The sequence below is a fragment of the Lissotriton vulgaris genome, unplaced genomic scaffold, assembly GCF_964263255.1.
Source record: "Lissotriton vulgaris unplaced genomic scaffold, aLisVul1.2 SCAFFOLD_1244, whole genome shotgun sequence".
NCBI lineage: Eukaryota > Metazoa > Chordata > Amphibia > Caudata > Salamandridae > Lissotriton > Lissotriton vulgaris.
Window position 1 is genome coordinate 203,181 of NW_028251837.1, and position 24,330 is coordinate 227,510.

Consider the following 24,330-nt stretch of genomic DNA (forward strand, 5'->3'; position numbering starts at 1 on the left):
CAACCCCATCTCAGCAGAGGGAGGGTGGATGTCGTCAGGCCACCAGGTCTTCCAGCACGGATGCGTTGAGCATGCGCAATCAGGGTGCATGTGGTGAGATTGGCCTGCCCTCCCATAGGAATGCATGGGGATATGTGTGTCCATGGTAGTTCCTGATGGAAGAGGAGTGCAGGGGCGAGTTTGGTATGTGCGAACTCGTGAGAATAAATGCTGCGGAATGGTGTGCGCAGATTTATTGTGTCTAGTGTAGAAGTGCCACTTCTAGAAGTTGGCATGTCTGTGTGCAGTGAATGTGAATTGACTGTCTGGCTTGTGAGTGACAGGGGCTTGCTGGTGTGCTTGGCTCCAGGAGTCAGGATGGGTCTGCTCGGTGGTGAATAGGGAGATCTGCATGTAGATGGGAGGGAGGAGTTGCACCTGGGACCTGAATAGGGCTGTGCCTTCCCTCCACAATGCTGGCTCCGCCCCCTGTGGTGCGTCTGATGTCCCTAGCCTGTCCTGTGAATAGGAAGAGGGGCTGAGCAAAACAAAGTGCTCAAGAACCAGTAGCATTTGGTTTTTCCCCTTGCCCTGCAGCCTGAGACAAAGGAAAATGTGTATAAAAAAGGGCTGTGACCGCAGGTAAAATGTTCACTCTTGTTCCTGACTTGAGGGGGGACTGCTGCTGCTGGGCGCCAGGAGGAACTGCCACTGGGTGCTGCCTCCTTGCTGGAGGGCCCTGTGAGTTGGCCCCTGGGCCCAGCCTTTGCCCCCCTTCTATTTTGAAAGACTTTCTTGGGATTTCGCTACAGCGCCTGGGAAGCACCACATCTTTATTTTCCTGGGAGCGCTTTGATTTGATCCACCCAGTGGAGGAGAACCTTGGGGCTGCACAGCGCTGAGCTGCAGCCCATGGGGAGGGAACCCCTCTCATAGGGATTCCCCCCTGATTCCTCTCTGGGGGGTGCCTACCCACTTATTTTATTATATTTAAAAGCAGGTGCCTACCCTGCATCATGGCCGCCGGGCTGATTTTTATTTAAATTGCGCTGGTGCCCACCCCGTGACTTTGCCCGGATTTCGATTTATAATTCAAACGGGTGTCCACCCCGCTTATCAGAGTCAACGCGGGTGCCCACCCCGCTTCAACATATATTTTTACTCCTGAGGGTGCCTACCCCTCGTTTTGCCCTGAGAAAATCACCGCCGCGGCCCACCGGAAGTCAGGCAAGCCTTGCCTGGGACGGGGGCGGGACCGGAGAGGAAGTCCCGCTCGCCAGTGAGGAGCGCGCAGCGCGGGGCTCCCGTGAGGAGAGGGAAGCCTCGTCAGTGCTGCCACACGCCGAGGAGTCTCCCAGAGCCTTGCAGGCTCCAATGAGAAGCCCCAGGTCCCAGGAGGGGGGCCCGGGTGAAGCGGGACGTGCCTGCTGGAGGCGGAGGCCAAGCGGGACTCCCGTAGGAGGAGGAAAGCCCTGCGGGCCACACCAAGCGCGAGAAGGAGCCCCCGCCAGGAACGAGCAGCCTGGTGAGTGAAGACGAGCTGGGGGGTTCCGGGCATGTCCTGTAGGTGCCTGATCAAGGCACTGGGTCTTGTTCGCAGTCAAGAGCGGCCCCATCTAGCAGCGGGCCGCTCCAACGTTCTGGGCATCATCATTATTTTCCAAGCCCCTTGTGGCTCCAACGTGGCCCTAGTCATTTTAGGGCCCCCGTGGGGGTACATGGTTGCCCCGGCCTCGGCACTTATATTCACAGTTGCCCCGCTTGATAGTGGGCAACTGCAACGCTTGTGGGCTAGTTCTTTTCCAGGGGTGTCACAGTCTTCTGGGGCAGTTTTGATTTAATAGCCCCAGTGAGACCCCAGCGGGCACAGTAGTGACAGGGTCCATTGTAGAGCCACAGCTGCACCGCACCAGCGCGGGCAGCTTCACCGTTTTTGCAGACATTACTTCAGAGTCCCAGTGAGGGGCTCAGGTGGCACGCTGGTGCCCATGCTCCCTGACACAGCTGCCCAGCACTTAGTCGCCAGCTGCAACGTTTAGGCTGCGCCCCTGTCCCCTTGGCCCTAGCTGCCCCAGGCAGCGCGCCCTGCCTGTTGGTGGACAGTAGGTGCCAGTGGCCATCGGGGTGATTCTACAGCTGCCCAGCAATTAGTGGGCAGCTGCCACATTTAGGCTTAAACCCTTGCGCACTCTTCTTTTGCTGCATGTGCAGCCAGCCCTGACTTTTGGGACAAAGGGCGTTTGAGCCCCATGGAAGGCCAGTTGGCCTGGGGTCAGTACCTACTGTGATTCTGCGCAAGGTGATTGGTGGTTATGTTGGTAATTACCTAATGCCTAATGTGATTTATGCGTAATGTGCAATGCCTTTATGCCTGTCCTATACCTCTAAATGTATTTTATGCTTAGGAGGTTGTTTTGCCTAGTATAGTTTATGCTACTGAGTTTATGTTTTCCTGCGTGATCTATGCCTATGGTGATTCGTATCGCGTAGTGTGTACCTACCTTTTACCAGTGGTTACTGGTTGTGTTCTACAAGTGTTATTTTGTGCTACAGTTATTCTATGTTCTACATCTACTATTTCTACTAAGTGCTGTTTCTGACAGTGGCCCATGTGGCCCTGTCATGTGTATATAATCCCCTGGAAATACTGCCCAGTGCCAGTCGGCACAGTGTATCTGTGTGATTATGTTCTAATGTGTTTATGGTAATACAAAGGCTATTTATATATATATATATATAACCTTGTGTGGAGTTCCTTTTTGTGGTGTGCCTAGTGTGTTGCTGCTTGGTGTGTGTGTTGCGCAAACGCTTTACACATTGCCTCCGGGATAAGCCTGACTGCTCGTGCCAAGCTACCAAGGGGGTGAGCAGGGGTTATCTTGGCGTGTAACTCCCTTGCCCTGACTAGAGTGGTGGTCTCTGCCTGGCTTTGGCGCAAGCCTCGGCCAACCAGAGATCCCATTTCTAACAGTGGGGATGAAGAGCAGACAGTATGGATCCAATATGTGTTTGGTTGGTACCTCAGAAGGGATGCTGGAGCACAGTAGCCTCCTCTCATTTCCAAGGCCGCACAACACAATGATGCAACCAATCAGATTGTAAAGGGTTTGGGTACTGAGGAACAGGTTTATTCCCTGAGATGCATCCTATCCTTCTGGTTCATTCACTCTAAAAACAGCTTCTATATGTCAGCGGAGCAAATATATGGGAATGCCTACTCGAAGGGTAGTTGAGTTGCATTACTGGACATAAAGACTATTTTGGGGAAATCTGTCATTTTCACAGTTGGAGGTGACAGTGGGCGGCCCTGAGTATCTGTTTTAATCATATCAATATCTTCCTTCCAGTACTCCCTATCCGTGAAACGAGATGAAATGCTTAAGTTGGAGAACTTGGCAACCAGTGAGGAATACAAATTGGAGAAGGCCGAGCAATTTCTTGAAGAAGACGCTGCAAAATTTGATGAGTTCCTGAAGGAGAATGACCGGAACTCTGTCCAAGCTCTCAAAACGTAAGAAGGTGTTGAGGGTGCAGCGAAGACACAAGAGTTGAATGGTTTGAGTTGCATTAGGCATCAAAGTGCTATTCAAAGAAGCCTCAGGAACCTCTGCCATGACTCATAGTTGCCCATTCTAGTCTTTGCAAGAGATATCCTTTGGGCCTTGGGCTGTGCCTATAATAGAGACCGATGGAATGAGGATTGTGGGCCCGATTCACAGAACTAACTTAAGACAAAATCCTAAACTTACTACTTTTGGTATTCACAGAAGTTAGGATTTTGTCTTAAGTTTATCTTAAGACAGACTTAAGACAAAATCCTAACTTAAGTCTGTCTTAAGCCTGTCTTAAGACAAACTTAAGACAAAATCCTAACTCCTGTGAATACCAAATGTAGTAAGTTTAGGATTTTGTCTTAAGTTAGTTCTGTGAATCAGGCCCTGTAATGGCTGCGGTGGGACATGAGATATGTGATGTAGGAGTGAGACCACAGTGGAAGCGACACTAGAGTAACACTGCCAGTGAAGAAGCAGGAGACTAATGGGTGATATAAGTAGAGTTTAAAGACACCACATAAAAGGTAGGCTGAAGAACCTGGTTTAAGAATTAGGGTGAGAGAAACACTAGCAGAATGAAGACTCCTACAAAGGCAATAAACAGGTTTTGCAAAAACTGGCTCAAAAAAATAATTTTTCAGATAGAAGCTTTTCTTAGGAACTTAAGGTAACAGCATGGAATGTTTGTTTCAACTATAGTTAATTTTGGAACTATCCAATGAGGGTCTGGCTAATATCAATTCTAAAACAAAAGCAAATACCATTTGTGGATTCAAATTTCACCAAGTAAAGACTGAGATACACATTTGCATTATATTTTTCAAACCATTCATATACCTGCATGGTGAATCTGCAGCACACTGCTCTAAGAGTACTTCTGCAAAAAGTAATGTGGCATGTAGGATTTTGTAGTAAAGGGATAATATATATATATATATAATCAAGTAGTTGATTCATTTGACCATGAATGGTCTTTGCGTATCAAAAGACTGCTTGTTTGTAATGATCACATTTTGACCCCTGGGGATGAATCTGTGAGTCATCACCATTGCAGGGCAGTGCCAGTGGGCATCTGATGCCAACCTCAGGCTGAAGATGCACAGAAAGGAACATTTTGGGAATGACATGCTACATTTAAGATTTTCTCAGCTACGGCATTGCCCTGATGGTGACCCACAGATGTATTCCCATAGGTCGAAAAAACATGTATGTCACAAATATCCTTGACTAGTCCAGTTAAGCAGTTCAACTTTTGATCATTTGGATATATTCTGCCTTTACCATTTGTACATACACCTATGTGCCCCATCACTTTGCACAAGCGCTCTTAGGGCACTAAACCACAATTTCCCTGTAAAGATAAATGAATGACAAGCATTATGAATCTTGAAAATTGCCGAATGAAATTTGATTGGACAACAATATATACTTTTATTTTGGACTCGATTAAAGTCAGATGTTTCCAAAAGGCCTGGCACGGGCATTCCGTTCAGTACCCTTAATCTCTCTGAGAAATAATTTGGTTGAACCACCATTTTTGTTATATACACTTCCTAGTTTCATAGAGTATCCCTTGTTTTAGGATGATGTGGAAGACAAACAGGAGGCAGAAGTGGAGCTGAGAACACTAGGAGGAGGGTTAGAGAATCAGCAGTGGATAAAGCGTATGTGTAGAGACAGCAACATGGAAATGGAGGCATCAGTTGTCGGTGCGCACGACAGGTGATCCAGTTAGATATACGCACTGGTGGTGGGAGCTGGGCTGGAGAAGCACAACAGTGGAATGGAGGCTGGAGAGATACCTGGGCTGTGATGCTGGTGATACACCACAACGGCGGTGTGTGTCTGATGTGACAAACCTGTTGTCAGTGTCGCTGGATAGACAAGAAGTTATGAGACATGCTGGAAAGGCCACAAGAGCAGTGGGCAGTGGAAACACTATGGAGGCATTGTGGCAGGCCAGACACCTGCAGTAGGATGAGCACTGGTGGAGAGAAAGACAACAGCATCAGGACCAGGGCTGGACTTACATTGATTGTGGTAGCGAGGAGGATAGACACTGGTGATGGAGAGAGGCGGGCCAGGATAGGATCACTGGGGTCTCACTAACTCAATGATTCTATATATATATTAAACACAGAAGACAGGTCAGTGCAAAAGAAAGGTTCTCTGACAGTTAATTGCACTGAATGCATTACTATGAAATGACATAGGAGCTCTCTTCTCTACTCTCTACCAGTCACAAACTCATCCATTGTCCCCTCTCTTGTGCTCACTTTTTTTTGCTGTTTTGCTCTTAAAATGTGCTTCCCTTTTAGCTGCATATTTTCCCTCTCTTCTCCTTCGTTCTCCTGTCTCTGTTTTCCCAATCCCTTTTCTCCTTCTCATTCTCACTTCTATACCATGCGCTGTCTCTCTCTTCATCCTTTCATTTCAATTTTCTCCTTCCTCATTTTGACTCTCATTACTATCTACACTGTGTATCTTTCTCCCCCTTTTCTCTCTTTTACCTTTATTCCCCCACTCTTCTTCTTTAACATAGGAGCTCTTGTGTTTATATCAAGCACGTATGACCAATGCGAATTGCCTTTTAGCGCTGATAAAGAAACAAAGTTGAAGTTTGAGAAAGTAGCAGAAATCAGGAGACTGACTGGACAGCTGGTGGCTTTAAAAAGGTAAAAGATATTTTTTGGCAACTAACCTCTGGCAAACATCCTTGGGTAAGTAGTTACAGTTCAGATAAGAGAAGGATGTTTGTCATAAGACCAATGTCTAAGTTTCCATCAGGATGGATCCATAATGGTTATTTTATTATTTGGAGTTAAATGTGAAATATTTGCCATGTTTATACTCATTTATTACAGTATCAATTCTCTCTTATAGTGATACACAACATCCCTCCTCCAATGTTTTACTGACTGCAACAGTTTCATTTAGAAGTAGACACCTTGATTGCCTTTTAAAAGAAGGAAGACCGACCTTATTGCTTCAAGCAAACTGGCATTCTGCAAGAAGAACCTTTGACCTCATGTTCTTTACCCTCATCATTTGGAGTCAAAGTCCTCAAATAATTTGCTTGTGCAGTTAACTTATTCATGCATTTATTTAAATGTTTTATTCATGTATTTATTTAATTGTTTTATGAATCACTGGCACATCAACTTAGGGAAAGTGTAATGATTGCTCTATAGGTACGGTGGATACAGTGCCAAGGCAGGTTAGCCCACACCACCAAGCCCTGCCACCCATGCATGATTTGTAGAATCTCCATACCATAACCAGGCTCTTGTTGTTCAAGGGCATTGGTAAGTAGTGTTCAAAGCAGGTAGTTAAAAGGATAGGACCAATCCATCTGACAAATGTGTCATCAATTCTCAATATGAAGGCCCTGTAGCAGCTTTGTTTGCTGTCCTCTGCAACCCCTGCAGATTGTTGGGCGTGTTTTCACTAAGACCCAGGTAAGGGAAGTTACTCAAGCCGAGCTTTGAGTATATGGTCGCTTTCATATAGTAGGGTATTGCTGGAGTGATCCTTAGGATCTGTCCATCTCAAGTAGAGTTATGTCTATGATTGGAGGTATGGTGTGAGTGGTGGTTTTGAAGGTTGAGGTTCGGCTTGGGCAGTGACATTGTGCATAACTGTATATGCCACTGAAAAGGAACCTGCCCATGTGTCACAGCCGCCTCAAGCAAGAGGTAGGGCAGAGGGTGCGAAAAAGTACAGAACCTCAACCATCACTGCCTTCATTACAGGCTTCTTAACCTTCTTGTGTTCAGCTTATAATCAGTGTCAGTATTTGAGAAGAGGGTCTCGGATGCTGCCTATTCAATAGATTTAAACCCAATGGATTAAATTGCTTGGGCTTCAACTTCTTCACGAAATGAAGAATCAGCACCAGGAAGCATCATCGGCATCAAACTGATCCACAAAGCCCGTCCTTCTCCCCATCTCAGTTCAAGTACGCACCAGCAGCAGTACGATGTCTTGGTTGAGGAGCATTACTGCTAGCCTCAGCAAACATATGGTAGCCAGCACTATTATGGTGGCCAGACTACTATTGCCACTGCCCTAGCAAAAGAGACTCTACTGACCTGTTGATTCAACATACCCGGTTTGTGGCAGCATCAGCCTGTTCAAGGGGGCCAAGCCTCATTGCCATTCCCACCATTCACAGGTGTGTGCAAGTATGCATCTAGAGAGAGCCAGTTCACTGCACTAGCCGTAGACATGAACCGGGCTACAGGACAGGCTGCTGCCAAACAAGGGAACACACTGGTGGTGCCAGCTGTACCTCTACAAGTCAAGTGGCAGGTGTGTTGATGGACCTCGAGCTGTAGGGCCAGCAGTAGCCACTGCCAGGTTACAAACACCAGAGACCATTGCTCCCCTTTCAATGAATACTTAGACATTTCTGACTGTTGGATTCCTTTCCCCTTCTTTAAATTGAGTGTAAGGAAAATCCATTTAGCCATGACAAAGATAGCTTGGTGTGTCAGCCTCCTTCTTCAGCCAAGTGTCTTGGTTCAGATCATAATAGTAGAAAAGTCAGACATACTGCAACAACAGCAGTGAGTTCAGAGAATCCATCCACCGCTAGAATGTAGGTTTGTTATCAATGTTCCTGCCCACTGGAGGTCTAGTAGATTACAATCAATATAGATGCCAGGTGAAGAGGGAACACACAAGCAACCACACAGAGAGCCACCTCAAACCCATCTGCATCACAGTATAGCTCAAAACCTGCTGGTTAGCAGGAGAAAGTGCAGGACAACCAAAGACATTGGAGAAGGCTATTGTTTTACCTATTTTACAGTTTTACCATCTGTCTCATCCTAGCGCCATGAAACCTCTGGGTGACCGTGCGCTTGACAAATTCCGAATAACATAACATAACATAACTGCTGATCCTTTCCTAAACTACTATGCCTGTTGCGCTAATGAACTGAAGAGGGGTACCTAATGCTACGAAATAACAATCTAATGAACAATAACAACCTTGAACACAGCAAGCATGTTTTACTCTAAAAACATTCTCTCCAGAGCCCCCACACAAGGCTTGTACCTTAACAACCAGAAAAGAAAAGACAATAGAACAACAACGTAAAAGTGAATATTATCACTAAAACAGGAGTAATCAAAATCAATGGAGAGAATGAAAAAAGTGAGAACATAAAAAATATAGTAATCCTATAGCTTTCTCTACAACTCCCCTTCCTGCACAAGGATACCTTCCATTGTCCTAGTTCCACGTTGTACATTGCATAGAAAGATTCCAGCAACTCTACACTTTCGTCAAGGAGAATCTATGGTGGCTTTAGAGAACTTTTGTTTCTTTATTCAGAAAAGTATTTAAACGATATTGTATATGATTGTGAATGAATACAGTAAGACCCAACACCACGTGTATTCCGGACAGTTAATGCAATAACATTACTGCAAATGACACTTTCACTCATGGTAGCAGTAGATTTATTGCAGAAGGATGCAGTTCACTAGTTATGGATAGAGCTGAGGAAAAGTGAAAAGATGGGAAAAGTATACAAGCAAACAGAGAAAAGAAAGGGACACAGAGAGAGAATGCTTGAGATGAATCTAGCTGACATCCTGTTGAAGACTATGGGGTCTATTAGGATGGCCCTAGCGGTCAGAAAAATAAATTGACCCCATTTAAATGTGGTTGAAACCCCTATTATGGACTGAACTCAAAAGAAATTGTTCAATTTGAATCAAACGTTGATGCAAAATCCACCCAGGGAAATTTGAAAATCTTTCCATCCGTTTGATGTGTTAGATCAGCCTTCTGGGGATCATCAGCTATGGGCTGGACCAGTTTTACAGGGTTTATCATCTAGGTGTTAAACTCTCTTTGTAGGTGTTATCAACTATGTGCTAGATTGGTCTTGAAGAGTCAACTATGTGCTAGAGTAGCGTCATAGGGATTATTAGTTATGAGCAAGACTATCGTTGTATGGATTAACACCTATGTGCTAGACTGGGCTTGTAGGGATTATCAACTATTTGCCAGACAAGCCTTGTAGGGGTTATCAAGCAGAAACCCCCATTCAAGCTGATAAAGTGAGCCTTAGAAATGGTATCAGATGAAACATGCTTGTTTACAAACTTTCCCCAACCCTTGAAATCTTCCAGCTTCACATCATTCGCGGGAATCATTAATCAACCCAGGATTTACAAATTTACACTTAGAATCTTACTAAGTGCTATCAAACCTTGTACAGCAGTACATATACGATGGAAGATAATGCCTAAAAGGTCTTCAACAAAGTCAACAAGTTGTCCAATCAGCCCGCTTAGTTCTGAATCTACCCAGGAAAGCTTCCTCCAGGAAAGCTTTTGATTCCTTACATTGGCTGCCTATAAACTAAAGGATTCTTTTTAAGGCCCTGTGCATCGGCCACCGTAGCCTGCAGGGCAAAGGTCCGACTTACCTTCAGGATTTACTGGTCCCTTAAAACCAAGTTTATCATCTAAGATCGACCGGAACTTACCTGGTTAAAACTCCCAAAGTCCAAGAAGCAAGAATGGGCTCACGCTCATTCGGCTATTTGGCAGCTAAAAGCTGGAATGCATTGCCTCTTTTCCTCCGCGCTGAACATCGGAGAACCTTTTCCGGAAAAGATCAAAAACCTGGCTTTTCCAGCTTTGTGTTTTGTGTCGCTCCATCTTCCAGTGTTTCACAGACCCGTACCTTATCCCTTTCGGAAGAGTGGTCTCAGCACGGGGACACCAGTTGGTGTAACCAGGCGCTTTATAAGTGATATTATTATTATTTTAGGCTCTTCAATACCTGTATTTGGGTAGAGATTTAAAAAAACATCTTTCTATGACCAGGTTTCACGCTGCGACAAGTTGTCCAAGCAGTGAAGAAAGTAGGGTGGGTGTAGAAGCAAAGCTCTAAGGACAAGTTAATATTGACCTAACCCATCAGTCAAACATTAAACTGGTGAACGGAATATCTACAGGACATTTGCTTATGGAGTTGTTTACATTTACAAGTTCTATTGCACCCTTGCTACTTGAGCGTTAGTGTCGGGCGAGACCCATATGTGCCTATTTCAGCCGTGTCCTGCCACACGTACTAAAGAGGTGGTCATCCGAGTCACCCAGGAGCTTCCTCAAAGTCCCCCTCAGTCTTTCCACTTGTGTGCTTACATTTATGCCCGCTTGTTTTCTTCCTCTGTCAGAGTTGCTGTAAATGATGAGCCGGGTCTGGTGGCTCAGTGGACTAATGCACCCCCTGCAGGGGCCAGTGTTTGACCTCATGGTCACAGGTTCAAATCCCGGCGGGTCCACTCAGCCTTTCATCCATCTGAGGTCGATAAAATGAGTACCATTGAGTTGGGTAACAATAAACATCTGTTATTCAGGGCCAACATGCCCTGTCAGGGGTGAACGTGCTCTTTACAAATACACATGGTATGTTGCGTTATTTGTTTCTCTGTGCAACTGTTTATTTTTTCTTTTAACTCCTACCAGTGAAATAATAAAGTATGAAGAGGTCCTGAAGGAGTATGTGATGTACAAGGAGTTCTTATTCAGACTGTCTCCAAAGGAGTGGCAGGAGCAACAGATAAAGAAGGGGCTGGAGGCGCGTGCCAACAAAAAGCTTCCAAAAGAGACACCAAAAGCAGTCACAGACTCTAAAACAACATCCCCAAAACCCAAAAGTAAGTTTTAAAAGTCATGACAATCATATTGATATAAGATAATAACGGCGGTCAAGCAATGTACTTATAACTATATTGGGTCTGAATGAACAACATCCAGGCTGGCATCTTACCATAGTCCTAGAACTTAGGTTAGAAAAAAACAAAAACAATTCACTAAAGTCCATATGACAGAGCTAGTGAGTTGAAAATGATTAAACAGGATACATTTCAAGCGTCTTCTACTTTATCAGTGTTTTGTGTTTGTCTCTATTCAGTATTTATCTACAATAAGTAGCCTATTGACAGATACTATAGAAAACTACTGCTTGTAGGGCTCCTGCTCCAATTGGAATACATTTCAAACTTTTATGGGACTCCTGAAATTTCCTGAAAGTAGTCCTGTATATCTATGAAAGTGGTAGATTTCCATGGGTGTGCGTACGTCTTCGTAAGGACTCCTGTATATTAGGCAGGCAGTCCACAAGTGAGCATGGAGGATGTAGGATTTTGCCGACGTAACTTTATTCTTTTTAAAAACTACTTTTTTCCTACACAATTAAAAATATTTTTCATTGAGCAAAAAGCCAAACCTCCCGATAGACTAGGGGTGTTCCTTTTTTCGTTTCCAATCTGTAAGCAAACCTTTTTTCAGGAACAGTATCCCTTTGCTTCCATGGTGGGAACTGCCCTGGAAAAGAAATTTTAAAACGATAATGTGCAAATTAAGAACTTTGTGAGGACTTGCTGGAGTTTGCACAGTGGCCCCTTTCTCCCGCAACATTCCTCACCAGGCTTTGACCTCTCAAGCGGAAAAGTACACTTAGTAGGTGTACCTTACAGCATAAGTAAGTAGGTTTATAATTATCAAGATACATCTGAAGGTACTTCTGTGCACCAAACAGTAATTGAATTGGGTCCTTTTTGTTTAGTAAGTCTGTATCGGTGATGCCAAAATGAAAGTACACCCTCTTAATATTGTATGATTTTACATGTAAATATATATTTAGCATCCTATAGCACCTGGATACAGTGCTGGGACATCAGGTGGGTGAGCTTGAGGCGGTAAACGCCAGGGAGCTGCTGGGAAATCAGGCAAGGGTTGCAGGGCCGATGGCGTCCTGAATTAAGTAAACTGTCTGTAGCGGGGCTTGAGCGCTCGCGATAAGTGCGTCTGGGAGCAACCGGCATCCGGGTAGTGCAGTGGTTCCCAAACTTTTTTGACCTGTGGCTCCCCTGACCTAATCGGCAGTTGGCCGTGGCTCCCCACCATTTTTTTACCGGTGGGTGGGTGGGTGGTGTGTACCTCCTGTTATCTTCCTTAAAGTATTTGGGATGCAATGAAGGTATTATATTGGTTGGAATGCTTGAATTATTAATCTCATCCACTGGCTGCATCCCAATCCATCGTTTTTTTCCCCAACAGAGTACCTGGTCCCAAACCATTATTTATGCCATGCTGCTTTCAGTACCTTTTTGGTACTGAGACCCCGGTCTGAGAAAATGGAACATTGAGTTTGGTCTGTCGTAATCAGTATCCCCAGCCTTATTTTTACACTAAAAAGGTCTGTCCTTTCATCTGTGTGCCCATCTATATCCAAACATATTCAACCATTTGCACACCTATCCACCATATATCCTTCCGTCCATCATTTTACTCATCCATCCCTCCATCCACCCTTTCACTCATCCATCCATTATTCATCTACCCACCATTTCACCCCATCCATGTGTACAATCATCCACGCATCCACTCTTCCACCCAGCCATCCATTCACTTACTCATCCATCCACCCATTCACTTACTCATCCATTCACCCAGTCATTTATCCTTCCACCCATTCACCCTTTCAGTCATTCATCCTCCCTTTCTCTCTCCATCCCCCCTTCACTTATCCATCCATCTACCCACCCATTTACTCATCCATTCATGAATCCATCCATTGATCCTATTACTCATCCATTCTTTCACTCATCCAACCATCCGTTCACTCATCCATCCACGTTCTCTCATCCATCCACCCTTTCACTTCACTCATCTATCCATCCTTTTGTCCATCTACCCCCTTTCACTAACTCATCAATCCTTACATCCACCCTTTCACTCATCCATCCATTCACCATTTCACTTATCAATTCATCCATCCACCCATTCACTTGCCCATCTTCTACCCTTTCATTCATCCACCCATCCATCCTTTCACACACCCATCCACCAATTCACTCGCCCATCAGCTGCCCTTTCACTCATCCATCCATCCTTTCACACACCCATCCACACTTTTACCCATCCATCTACCCTTGCACCCATAGATCTACCCTTCCACCCATACATCCATCTATTGACATTTTCTCTCATCCATACTTCCATTCATTCACTCATCCGTCCATCCTTTCTTTCATTATCTATCCATTCCCCCTTTCATTCATGCATTCATCCTTTCAGTAATCCATCCAGCCATTCAGACATTGCTTCACTTATTTACTCACCCACCTTTTCACATTATGAGCTGAGCCTTTGTTTGCAGAGTGGCAGACAGAAGAGTCCCATCAAGAATGAACTAAAGCAAGGGGTGGGCTGGTGGAGAGTTCACTATGCCCCTGCACATAGGCAGACTGAAAACGTAGAAGTCATGCATGATGCACAGTGCCAGGATGTGAGGTTACTGTAACATGGTGTTTTTTCCAGGGCTTTAAGCGGTGTAAAAAAACTGGGGGGTCTCTTCAAAGGGGGTGTTTGACGTAATTAAGAGTGTAGCTTAAAACACCTAGGCTAAAAATATGCGCTTAGCATAGTGTTCTGCCATTATGTTGTCTCTGTCATTGCATCCAGATATATAATACAGCAAGTATCATTACACCCCAACAAGCCAGGACTATTGGCTTTGTCAATGGTTGCTAGTTCCTTAAAAAACAAGCATTAGAAATGCAATAGGTCTCGCAGCATTAGAGTTAGTGCTTTTAGAATTGTTTATGGGTTTTTTTGTAAATCTTTAGCATTTTTGTTTCCTGTAGCCAATGCTAAAGAATTAAAAAAAAAAGCCATAAACATTTCTAAAAGCTCTAACTCAAATGCTCCGAGACCTATTGCATTGGAAATGCAATAGGTCTCGCAGTAGGAAAGTTTGAGCTATAGGTGTTATTTTTTTATTTTTTTTTTATTCATGTGTTGTTTTTTCTAAATAGCTAAATTAATAGCTTTCTTCTTTACAAAGCCAATAGTTATAATTTTTGTAAATGTGACACCTCTAGCATTTGTAAAGCAACATGTTTTGTATTAACGGGACTTATCTGTGACTTATATGTATTGATATTAAAAAAATCAATGGCTTTAAAAAACAATCAATAATTAATAAGTAAATAAAATGGATTTTATTTTATATTGCCAATAGCTTAAAGTTTATTACATATATTTAGTGAAGATGCTGTGGTTGCGCTGAGTGAGGGTGAGTGAGGGTGAGGGTGAGTGAGGGTGAGGGTGAGTGAGGGTGAGGGTGAGTGAGGGTGAGGGTGAGTGAGAGTGAGGGTGAGTGAGAGTGAGGGTGAGTGAGGGTGAGTGAGGGTGAGTGAGGGTGAGTGAGGGTGAGTGAGGGTGAGTGAGGGTGAGTGAGGGTGAGTGAGGGTGAGTGAGGGTGAGGGTGGGTGAGGGTGAGTGTGGGTGAGTGTGAGGGTGAGGGATTGAGGGTGAGGGGTTGAGGGTGAGTGAGGGTGAGGGGTTGAGGGTGAGTGAGGGTGAGGGGTTGAGGGTGAGTGGGGGTGAGTGAGGGTGAGGGTGAGGGGTTGAGGGTGAGTGAGGGTGAGGGGTTGAGGGTGAGTGAGGGTGAGGGGTTGAGGGTGAGTGAGGGTGAGTGAAGGTGGGTGAGGGTGAGGGGTTGAGGGTGAGGGGTTGAGGGGGTGAGGGGTTGAGGGTGAGTGAGGGTGATGGGGTGAGGGGTTGAGGGTGAGTGAGGGTGAGTGAGGGGTTGAGGGTGAGTGATGGTGAGGGTGAGTGAGGGTGAGTGATGGTGAGGGTGAGTGAGGGTGAGGTGTTGAGGGTGAGTGAGGGTGAGGTGTTGAGGGTGAGTGAGGGTGAGGTGTTGAGGGTGAGGTGTTGAGGGTGAGGTGTTGAGGGTGAGGCGTTGAGGGTGAGGCGTTGAGGGTGAGGCGTTGAGGGTGAGGCGTTGAGGGTGAGGCGTTGAGGGTGAGGCGTTGAGGGTGAGGCGTTGAGGGTGAGGCGTTGAGGGTGAGGCGTTGAGGGTGAGGCGTTGAGGGTGAGGCGTTGAGGGTGAGGCGTTGAGGGTGAGGCATTGAGGGTGAGTGAGTGAGGGTGAGTGAGTGAGGGTGAGTGAGTGAGGGTGAGTGAGTGAGGGTGAGGCGTTGAGGGTGAGTGATGGTGAGGGTGGGTGAGGGGTTGAGGGTGAGTGAGGGTGAGTGAGGGTGAGGGGTTGAGGGTGAGTGAGGGTGAGGAAAAGAAAGCCCTTCGATCACATTTCCACTACTACTGCAATACATTTCCCCATTTGAAAGCTCCACACGTGAGAAAAACACAAGAAAACATCTCAGAACAAAAAAAATACCACATTTCTCATGGATGTGCAAAGCGGCATGTAGATCAATGCAGGACTCCTAGGGGTCTAACGGACACATTACAGCTCCCACTGACTCTAGTGATGTGCTATATATTTCACTTCGTCTCCGGAATGGATGCAGCTCTGGAGCCAACAAGAGGAAATCAGGGGACGATCGGGGGTGCAAGGGAAATCGGAACCCCGGCAGGAGAAGATCAGGAGCTAGGAAAAGATCGGGAGGCGGAGAGTTGAGGCAGGCAGTCAGGCATGGGAGGGGAGGAGGAGGGGGGAGGAGAGCGAAAGGATCGAAGACACGGCGGGTAAAATAAACAAAACAAAAAAAAAGCCGGAGGGAAGAGAGGGGAGGGGGGAGGAGAAATGCGACCGTAACATCCAAGTGCGTTCACCGGGAGAGAGGCGGCCACAGCTTCGAAACACGGCCTTGAAGGGGCGACTGTGGGCTGGAAGAAGACGGCATGGGCTGGGAAGGCGGGCGGGGGATTGGGGTGGGGTGGGGGGTGAGGTGGGGAGAGGCAGAATGAAGCAGGCGGACAACAGATCGCGGAGGAGAAACGATCAAGGTAGAAAGAAGAAGGATTCAGAAAGTTAGAACACTACAAAGTAAGTGACAACAACATGGGGGAGCGGAGGGGATGCGCATGTAGGCACTTTGAGGACCACAGCCATTAATTAGTACATCAGCATACACGAACAAAACATGAAAGTCCCTAGATGCAAAACTGAACAACAAAACGAGAGACGCTATGAACAATGCTTATGGAAGAAAGCCACGTGTCCAGGCAGTTCGACTAAACAGCAAATAGTTATGCTGAAGGCAGGCTGCCACACAACAGCTAAGTTGAACCAAAGAAAGCCCTTCGATCACATTTCCACTACTACTGCAATACTGGGGGGAGCGGAGGGGATGCGCATGTAGGCACTTTGAGGACCACAGCCATTAATTAGTACATCAGCATACACGAACAAAACATGAAAGTCCCTAGATGCAAAACTGAACAACAAAACGAGAGACGCTATGAACAATGCTTATGGAAGAAAGCCACGTGTCCAGGCAGTTCGACTAAACAGCAAATAGTTATGCTGAAGGCAGGCTGCCACACAACAGCTAAGTTGAACCAAAGAAAGCCCTTCGATCACATTTCCACTACTACTGCAATACATTTCCCCATTTGAAAGCTCCACACGTGAGAAAAACACAAGAAAACATCTCAGAAGAAAAAAAATACCACATTTCTCATGGATGTGCAAAGCGGCATGTAGATCAATGCAGGACTCCTAGGGGTCTAACGGACACACAAGAGGAAATCAGGGGACGATCGGAGGCAGGCAGGCAGGCATGGGAGGGGAGGAGGAGGGCATGGGAGGGGAGGAGGAGGGGGGAGGAGAGCGAAAGGATCGGAGACACGGCGGGTAAAATAAACAAAACGAAAAAAATACATTTCCCCATTTGAAAGCTCCACACGTGAGAAAAACACAAGAAAACATCTCAGAACAAAAAAAATACCACATTTCTCATGGATGTGCAAAGCGGCATGTAGATCAATGCAGGACTCCTAGGGGTGTAACGGACACATTACAGCTCCCACTGACTCTAGTGATGTGCTATATATTTCACTTCGTCTCCGGAATGGATGCAGCTCTGGAGCCAACAAGAGGAAATCAGGGGACGATCGGGGGTGCAAGGGAAATCGGAACCCCGGCAGGAGAAGATCAGGAGCTAGGAAAAGATCGGGAGGCGGAGAGTTGAGGCAGGCAGTCAGGCATGGGAGGGGAGGAGGAGGGGGGAGGAGAGCAAAAGGATCGGAGACACGGCGGGTAAAATAAACAAAACAAAAAAAAAGCCGGAGGGAGGGGAGGGGGGAGGAGAAATGCGACCGTAACATCCAAGTGCGTTCACCGGGAGAGAGGCGGCCACAGCTTCGAAACACGGCCTTGAAGGGGCGACTGTGGGCTGGAAGAAGACGGCATGGGCTGGGAAGGCGGGCGGGGGATTGGGGTGGGGTGGGGGGTGAGGTGGGGAGAGGCAGAATGAAGCAGGCGGACAACAGATCGCGGAGGAGAAACGATCAAGGTAGAAAGAAGAAGGATTCAGAAAGTTAGAACACTACAAAGTAAGTGACGACAACATGGGGGAGCGGAGGGGATGCGCATGTAGGCACTTTGAGGACCACAGCCATTAATTAGTACATCAGCATACACGAACAAAACATGAAAGTCCCTAGATGCAAAACTGAACAACAAAACGAGAGACGCTATGAACAATGCTTATGGAAGAAAGCCACGTGTCCAGGCAGTTCGACTAAACAGCAAATAGTTATGCTGAAGGCAGGCTGCCACACAACAGCTAAGTTGAACCAAAGAAAGCCCTTCGATCACATTTCCACTACTACTGCAATACATTTCCCCATTTGAAAGCTCCACACGTGAGAAAAACACAAGAAAACATCTCAGAAGAAAAAAAATACCACATTTCTCATGGATGTGCAAAGCGGCATGTAGATCAATGCAGGACTCCTAGGGGTCTAACGGACACACAAGAGGAAATCAGGGGACGATCGGAGGCAGGCAGGCAGGCATGGGAGGGGAGGGGAGGAGGAGGGCATGGGAGGGGAGGAGGAGGGGGGAGGAGAGCGAAAGGATCGGAGACACGGCGGGTAAAATAAACAAAACAAAAAAAAAAGCCGGAGGGAAGAGAGGGGAGGGGGGAGGAGAAATGCGACACGGCGGGAAGGGGAGGGGGCGGAACGGGGGCGGAGAGGGGAGAGAGAGAGTAGGCAAGGGTAAACAAACACGGACGTGCACGCGCCCGTGACTTTTAAGGTCAATGCGCATGCGCATAAGCTTAATGCGCATGCGCATTGACCTTAAAAGTCACGGGCACTGCAAGGAATCGCCACGATTCCTTGCAGTTAGATAAAGAGTGGATGAGCCCCTATAGTCTCGCTTGCTCGATGCGCATGCGCATCGACAGGCGAGACCTAAAAAAGGAGCAACCATGACTTTGTTGAATACAATATTGAAAATACTTCAGTTCTAAAATGACAGGCTAGCCTCTGGTGTTTGACAAAAAAAACCCTCGGACTAGTACACTGGTTGATCCAAGTGAAGCAACTTGCAAATGTGGTTATAAATAAATCACAACACCCACGAATCCAAAAAAGTTGGGTGGTATCTGTCAGGGTCTGACAATTGTGCCTGCCCAGATGATAAACTACAAGTACCAGAATGCTTTGCACCTTGAAGGATTGACTGAATGTATAAATACCTGTGGGACCTTGTAAGAGGTGCTCGTGATTTGTCCAATGATATGCGGTTGCTGGCGGACGCCCTGTCCCCGCGGATTGTTGGGAAGGTGAGGTTCGTCTCTTGCTCTGTGGCTGTGGAGCAAGTTGGAAACGAGACGGGTGTTGCCTGGTCTTGTGTGAGTCATACGCAAGGCGCGTGAGGCGCAGGATCGCTCCCTCCGCGCGCTTGCGGAACTGTTGTGGCTGTTCTGTGAGGAACTCGGAGACGCCGGATTGCCCCCTCCGGTTCGCTCACGCTTATAGCCTAGAACTGTGTTCTGAACACCGGCTGGTGTTATGTTTGTTCTTTGCGTGTGAGACGCTGGATTGCCCCCTCCACGCCTTTGAGTTGCTTTGTTACTTTTTCGGGTGTGCTTGCGAAGACGCTTGGATTTCCCCCTTCGCTGCACACCGACTCTATGAGCTCATCTGAGGAAACATTTACCGAGAATAGGAGACGCCGGATTGCCCCCTCCTAAGTCGGTTATGTTAAACTTCGATTCCGTGAAGCACAGAGTGATAAGCCGGGTGGCTGTTTTTTCAGTTTAGTTATGTTATAATTTCCATCAGGAACATCAGAGATTGTATCTGAAGACAACGAGTGGAGGAAGAGTCTATTCCTTCTTCATTACCTTCGGTGATCTCATTGCTGATTCCCCTTCTTTGGCAACTGGTGAGTGAATGAGTGTTAGGGCATCAGAGCACACACACGTAATAACTATATGGTTACCAGAGGGCTATAACCTTTGTTTTATTGTTATATCTTTAGCTGAAGAAGGGACACACACAGGGGAAGAGTCATATCCTGAGCAGTATCAGGTGAGGGTTCGTGATAACAGTAAAGATTTGAAGAGTAGAGAAAAGGGGGGGTTAGATTAACGCCTGCCTCTTGTCATTTCAGGTCCCTGTCCCGGATGTTCCTGTCCTTCGGCCCATATTTTCCCTCACCTGACTACCTTGCACTCTGAGATACCTAGCTAGAGTGCAGGGGCGTCTGGAGGTGGACCCATTAGAGCATCATTCCGACCCTGAGGATCAACAGTCGTGACAGAATCACGAGCCCACGTTGTTATTACCTCCTGGTCGGAAGAAGGCTCTAGCTATGGCCACTATGGACGACGTGCTCCAGGCTCTGTTGCTTGTACAACAAGAGCTGGCGGCGTCCAAGGTGGAGGTCACTGCCTTAAAAGAGAGGTTAGACCGACAACAGGTTAATCCTTTCGATGCAGCACCGGGAGGGCGCACCATTCAAGTAACAGTGCCTCCTCCAATACCTCTAGCCAGTCCGGAGAGGTTCTCTGGTGATCCTCAGAGAATTCAAGCCTTCTTAACCCAGATCACTCTTCATTTTTCATGTAGGCCGGCCTCGTTCCCCAATAATATGTCCCGAGTGGCGTTTGCCATTTCCTACTTGTCTGGGGACGCAGCGAATTGGGCGGTTCCCTTTGTTAAGAACGATGATCCCATCTTAAATGACTGGTCAGCGTTCCGTAGAGAATTCGAACGAGTGTTTGATCGGAGAGCAACAACACTTAGTGCAGATAAGGAACTGTTGGGGCTCCGACAAGGGAAGAAGGATTTAGTGTCATATATGACCACTTTTAATCGTCTTGTGACGGAGACAGGCTGGCCAGAAGACAAGCGGATGGCGTTATATTACCAGGGCTTGTCTGACGAGTTAAAAGACATCATAGTACAGATTGATCCCCAACCTACCACATGTACTGATTTAATCAATCTCACCCTGCGCCTGGACCATAGAATAGGGGAGCGGGGAGGCGACCGAAGGAAATCTGATAGATCCTTTGATCCAGTGAGTCACTTACCTCCGCCGGCTCCAAGGGTTGGTGACAGTTCAACCGAACCTATGGATGTTGGGGCCATTCGATCCCCTCTCACAAAAGCTGAAAGAGAGAGCCGCCGCTCTCAAGGGCTCTGTATGTATTGCGGGAAGAAGGGACACTACGTTAAGGAGTGTCCCTCCAAACCCAAAAGATCCAAAACCTTTTACTCAGCCAAGAAGGTGGCTCTTACCACAGTTGACCCTGACGCCAGTGTTGAGAGTCACTCCGTGAGTGATAGGCAGGAGAATAATGAATGGAGACTCACATCATTGGCCTCGGTAGATGGCAAGGTCCCGATAACACATATTGCCTTAGCCTCCCTATTGGTGAGCCAGGGCAAAGAACATTCAGTGTGGAGCATGATAGACTCAGGGGCTACTGGGAATTTTGTGGACGAAGGCCTTGTGCGCCGTTTGGGGCTAGGTAGAGTGACTACCAAAAATCCAGAAACCGTGTTGGCAGTGGATGGTACCCCCTTGAAATCTGGTCCTATTGTTGAACGTACTGAGGAGGTGGTATTGGTTCTGGAGAACAGTGTTGTTAAACATACCGAGATTATCGATTTGAATATCATCGAGGCTCCACAATACGAGCTGATACTGGGTATCCCATGGTTAGAAAAACACAACCCTTCCATTGACTGGAGAGAGAAAACTGTGAGCTTTCGGTCGGAGGAATGTCAGGCCAACTGCATGAGTACCCCTTCCTCCCATACAATAGCCCTGGCCCAAGTAACACACATAGCCACTGCAGCGGAAAAAATAACCATCCTGCCTAGTGTATACCACGAGTATAGTGAGGTGTTCAGTGAAGCACAGGCTGAAGTACTCCCTCCCCATAGGGAGTACGATTGCAGAATAGATTTGGTGGAAGGCGCTGTTGTTCCCTCTTGCAGGGTGTACGCCTTATCAGAGCTTGAGTCCAAACATCTGCAAGAATACCTGACACACTTTAGTTCCATAGGGTTTATTAGACCTTCCCGTTCACCGGCAGCGTCCCCTTTGTTTTTTACGACGAAAGCCAATGGGGAGTTACGTACCCTCATTGACTATCGCCAGTTAAATAAACAGACCATAAGGAACCGGTACCCTCTTCCCCTCATCCCGGTGCTACTGGACCAGGTGAGAGAGGCAGTGATCTACACCCGGTTGGATCTCCGTGGTGCCTACCACCTGGTCAGGGTTCGCAGCGGTGATGAGTGGAAGACGGCCTTCAAGACCAGATATGGACTCTTCGAGTATCTGGTAATGCCGTTCGGGCTTTGCAACGCCCCGGCGGCATTCCAATACTTCCTTAATGATGTGTTGAAGGAATACCTGGACCGGTTTGTCATCGTATATATAGATGACATCCTTGTTTATTCAGATTCACGCAACCAGCACACTGGTCATGTTCTCCTGGTGTTACAGAGGCTTTTGGAATACCGGCTCTACTGCAAGCTCAGTAAATGCGAGTTTGACGTAGAGGAAGTGGAATTTCTGGGGGTTATACTCACACCTAAGGGGTTTCACATGGCAGAAAGGAAGGTTGAGGCGGTGAGTGCATGGCCAGTGCCAAAGAGCGTGAAAGAGGTGCAATGCTTTCTTGGGTTTGCCAATTATTACAGGCGTTTTATTTCCCAGTTCTCCTTGTTGGCTTCACCCATCACCAAGCTGTTACGCAAAGGAGTTCCCTTTCAGTGGAACACCGAAGCCATGAGGGCGTTTGAACTGTTGAAGGAAGCGTTTGTTTCTGCCCCTATCCTGAAACATCCTCAACTGGACTTGCCCTTCATAGTGGAGGCGGACGCCTCTGACGTCGCAGTAGGAGCAGTCCTATCGCAAAGAGATAGGGTCACAGGCCAGTTACATCCTGTTGCCTTCCTGTCCAGGAAATTGAACTCCGCTGAAGGCAACTACTCAATTTCTGAAAAAGAACTGTTGGCAATAAAAAGAGCCTTTCAAGAGTGGAGACATTACCTGTGGGGGTCACAACACACCATAACGGTTTATTCCGACCACAGGAACTTGTTGTTTATGAAAACGGCTCGTCACTTATCGCAACGACAAATGAGGTGGATGCTGTTTTTCGCGGAATATAATTTCATTGTCACCTTCCGGCCTGGAACGGAAAATAAGAAAGCAGACTCACTCTCCAGACTAGGGGGAGACCAGACATTGGAAAAAGAACAACCAAAAGCGATCATTGCACCCGAGAAAGTGGTTTGTGCAATAACTGCTGATCGCTTCATAGAGCAAGTGCGGAATGAACGAAACCAAGTGCAATGGCAGAAGTGGGTGAGCCAGAACCGCCTCCGAAGTCTACAACACGGGGTCCCCTTGCATGGAGGGAAATTATTTCTTCCCTCTCACGATCTACGGCTTCAGGCATTTAACTGGTGTCATGGGGAAGTGCTGGCCGGGCATCCGGGGGCAACAAAGACCATCCATCTGGTAAAGCGTCATTTCTGGTGGGAGTCAATGTCAAGAGATATAGAAAAGTGGATTGGGCACTGCGATGCTTGTGCAAGGGCAAAGGGGGATCATTCCATGAGTCGTGGGAAACTTAGACCACTACCCACTCCGTCCCGCCCTTGGCACACCATTAGCATGGACTTCATAGTAGGGCTGCCTATGGACCAAGGTTACAACGCCATCATGGTGGTGGTAGACAGTCTGACAAAAATGGGACATTTTATTCCATGCAAGAACCTTCCTACTGCCAGTCAGACTGCTCAACTACTGTTAACACAGGTGGTCCGGATACACGGAATCCCTCGCGTGATCGTCTCGGACAGGGGACCACAGTTTGTGGCTCGGTTCTGGCGTATGTGGTGCAAGGCGCTGAGGGTGGAGGACGCATTATCCACCAGTTTCCACCCTCAGACGGACGGACAGACCGAAAGACTGAATCAGACACTAAAACAGTACTTGAGGTGCTATTCAGAAGAAGCTAGCCGTTCTTGGGTCTCTCTTCTCTGGCTGGCTGAGTTGTCCTATAATAATGCATGGCATAGTTCAACTGGGGAAACACCGTTCAAGGCCAACACAGGATTTCATGCTAACACTCTTCCGTTGACCATACCAGAGGAAATCCAGAACTACCCTACTGTGGCCGCCCATGTAAAGGCCTTGTTGGAGTCACATCAACGTATACAGAAAACCCTTGTCCGAGCAAAGACTGTATATAAGAAATGGGCGGATAAGCATCGACAGGAGAGTCCTTTGTATGAGGTTGGGGACAGAGTCTGGTTGTCCACTAAGAACATTCGCTTCCGGTATCGCAGCATATTTCACCCACGGTTCATAGGTCCATACGTTGTTATCAAACGGATCAATCCTGTGGCCTATAAATTGAAACTGCCCATGTCCATGAGAATACATCCTGTGTTTCACAGCAGTCTGTTGAAGCCGGCTGGTTCGGTAAGGAGCAAGGCAGCCCCGCCGGTGTTGAGAGAT

The 24,330-nt window shown here is 47.0% G+C and overlaps 1 protein-coding gene across 1 annotated transcript in view; it reads left to right on the forward strand.

Annotated features, from left to right (window-relative positions):
• The window catches only part of CFAP100 (cilia and flagella associated protein 100), a 169,352-nt gene that overhangs the window by 114,979 nt on the left and 30,043 nt on the right, over positions 1-24,330 (forward strand). The window contains exons 7-9 of the mRNA XM_086950926.1: positions 3,327-3,490; positions 6,128-6,208; positions 11,028-11,218. Of these exons, the coding sequence (XP_086807052.1) occupies positions 3,327-3,490; positions 6,128-6,208; positions 11,028-11,218 (436 nt within the window). The remainder of the gene's footprint in view (positions 1-3,326; positions 3,491-6,127; positions 6,209-11,027; positions 11,219-24,330) is intronic.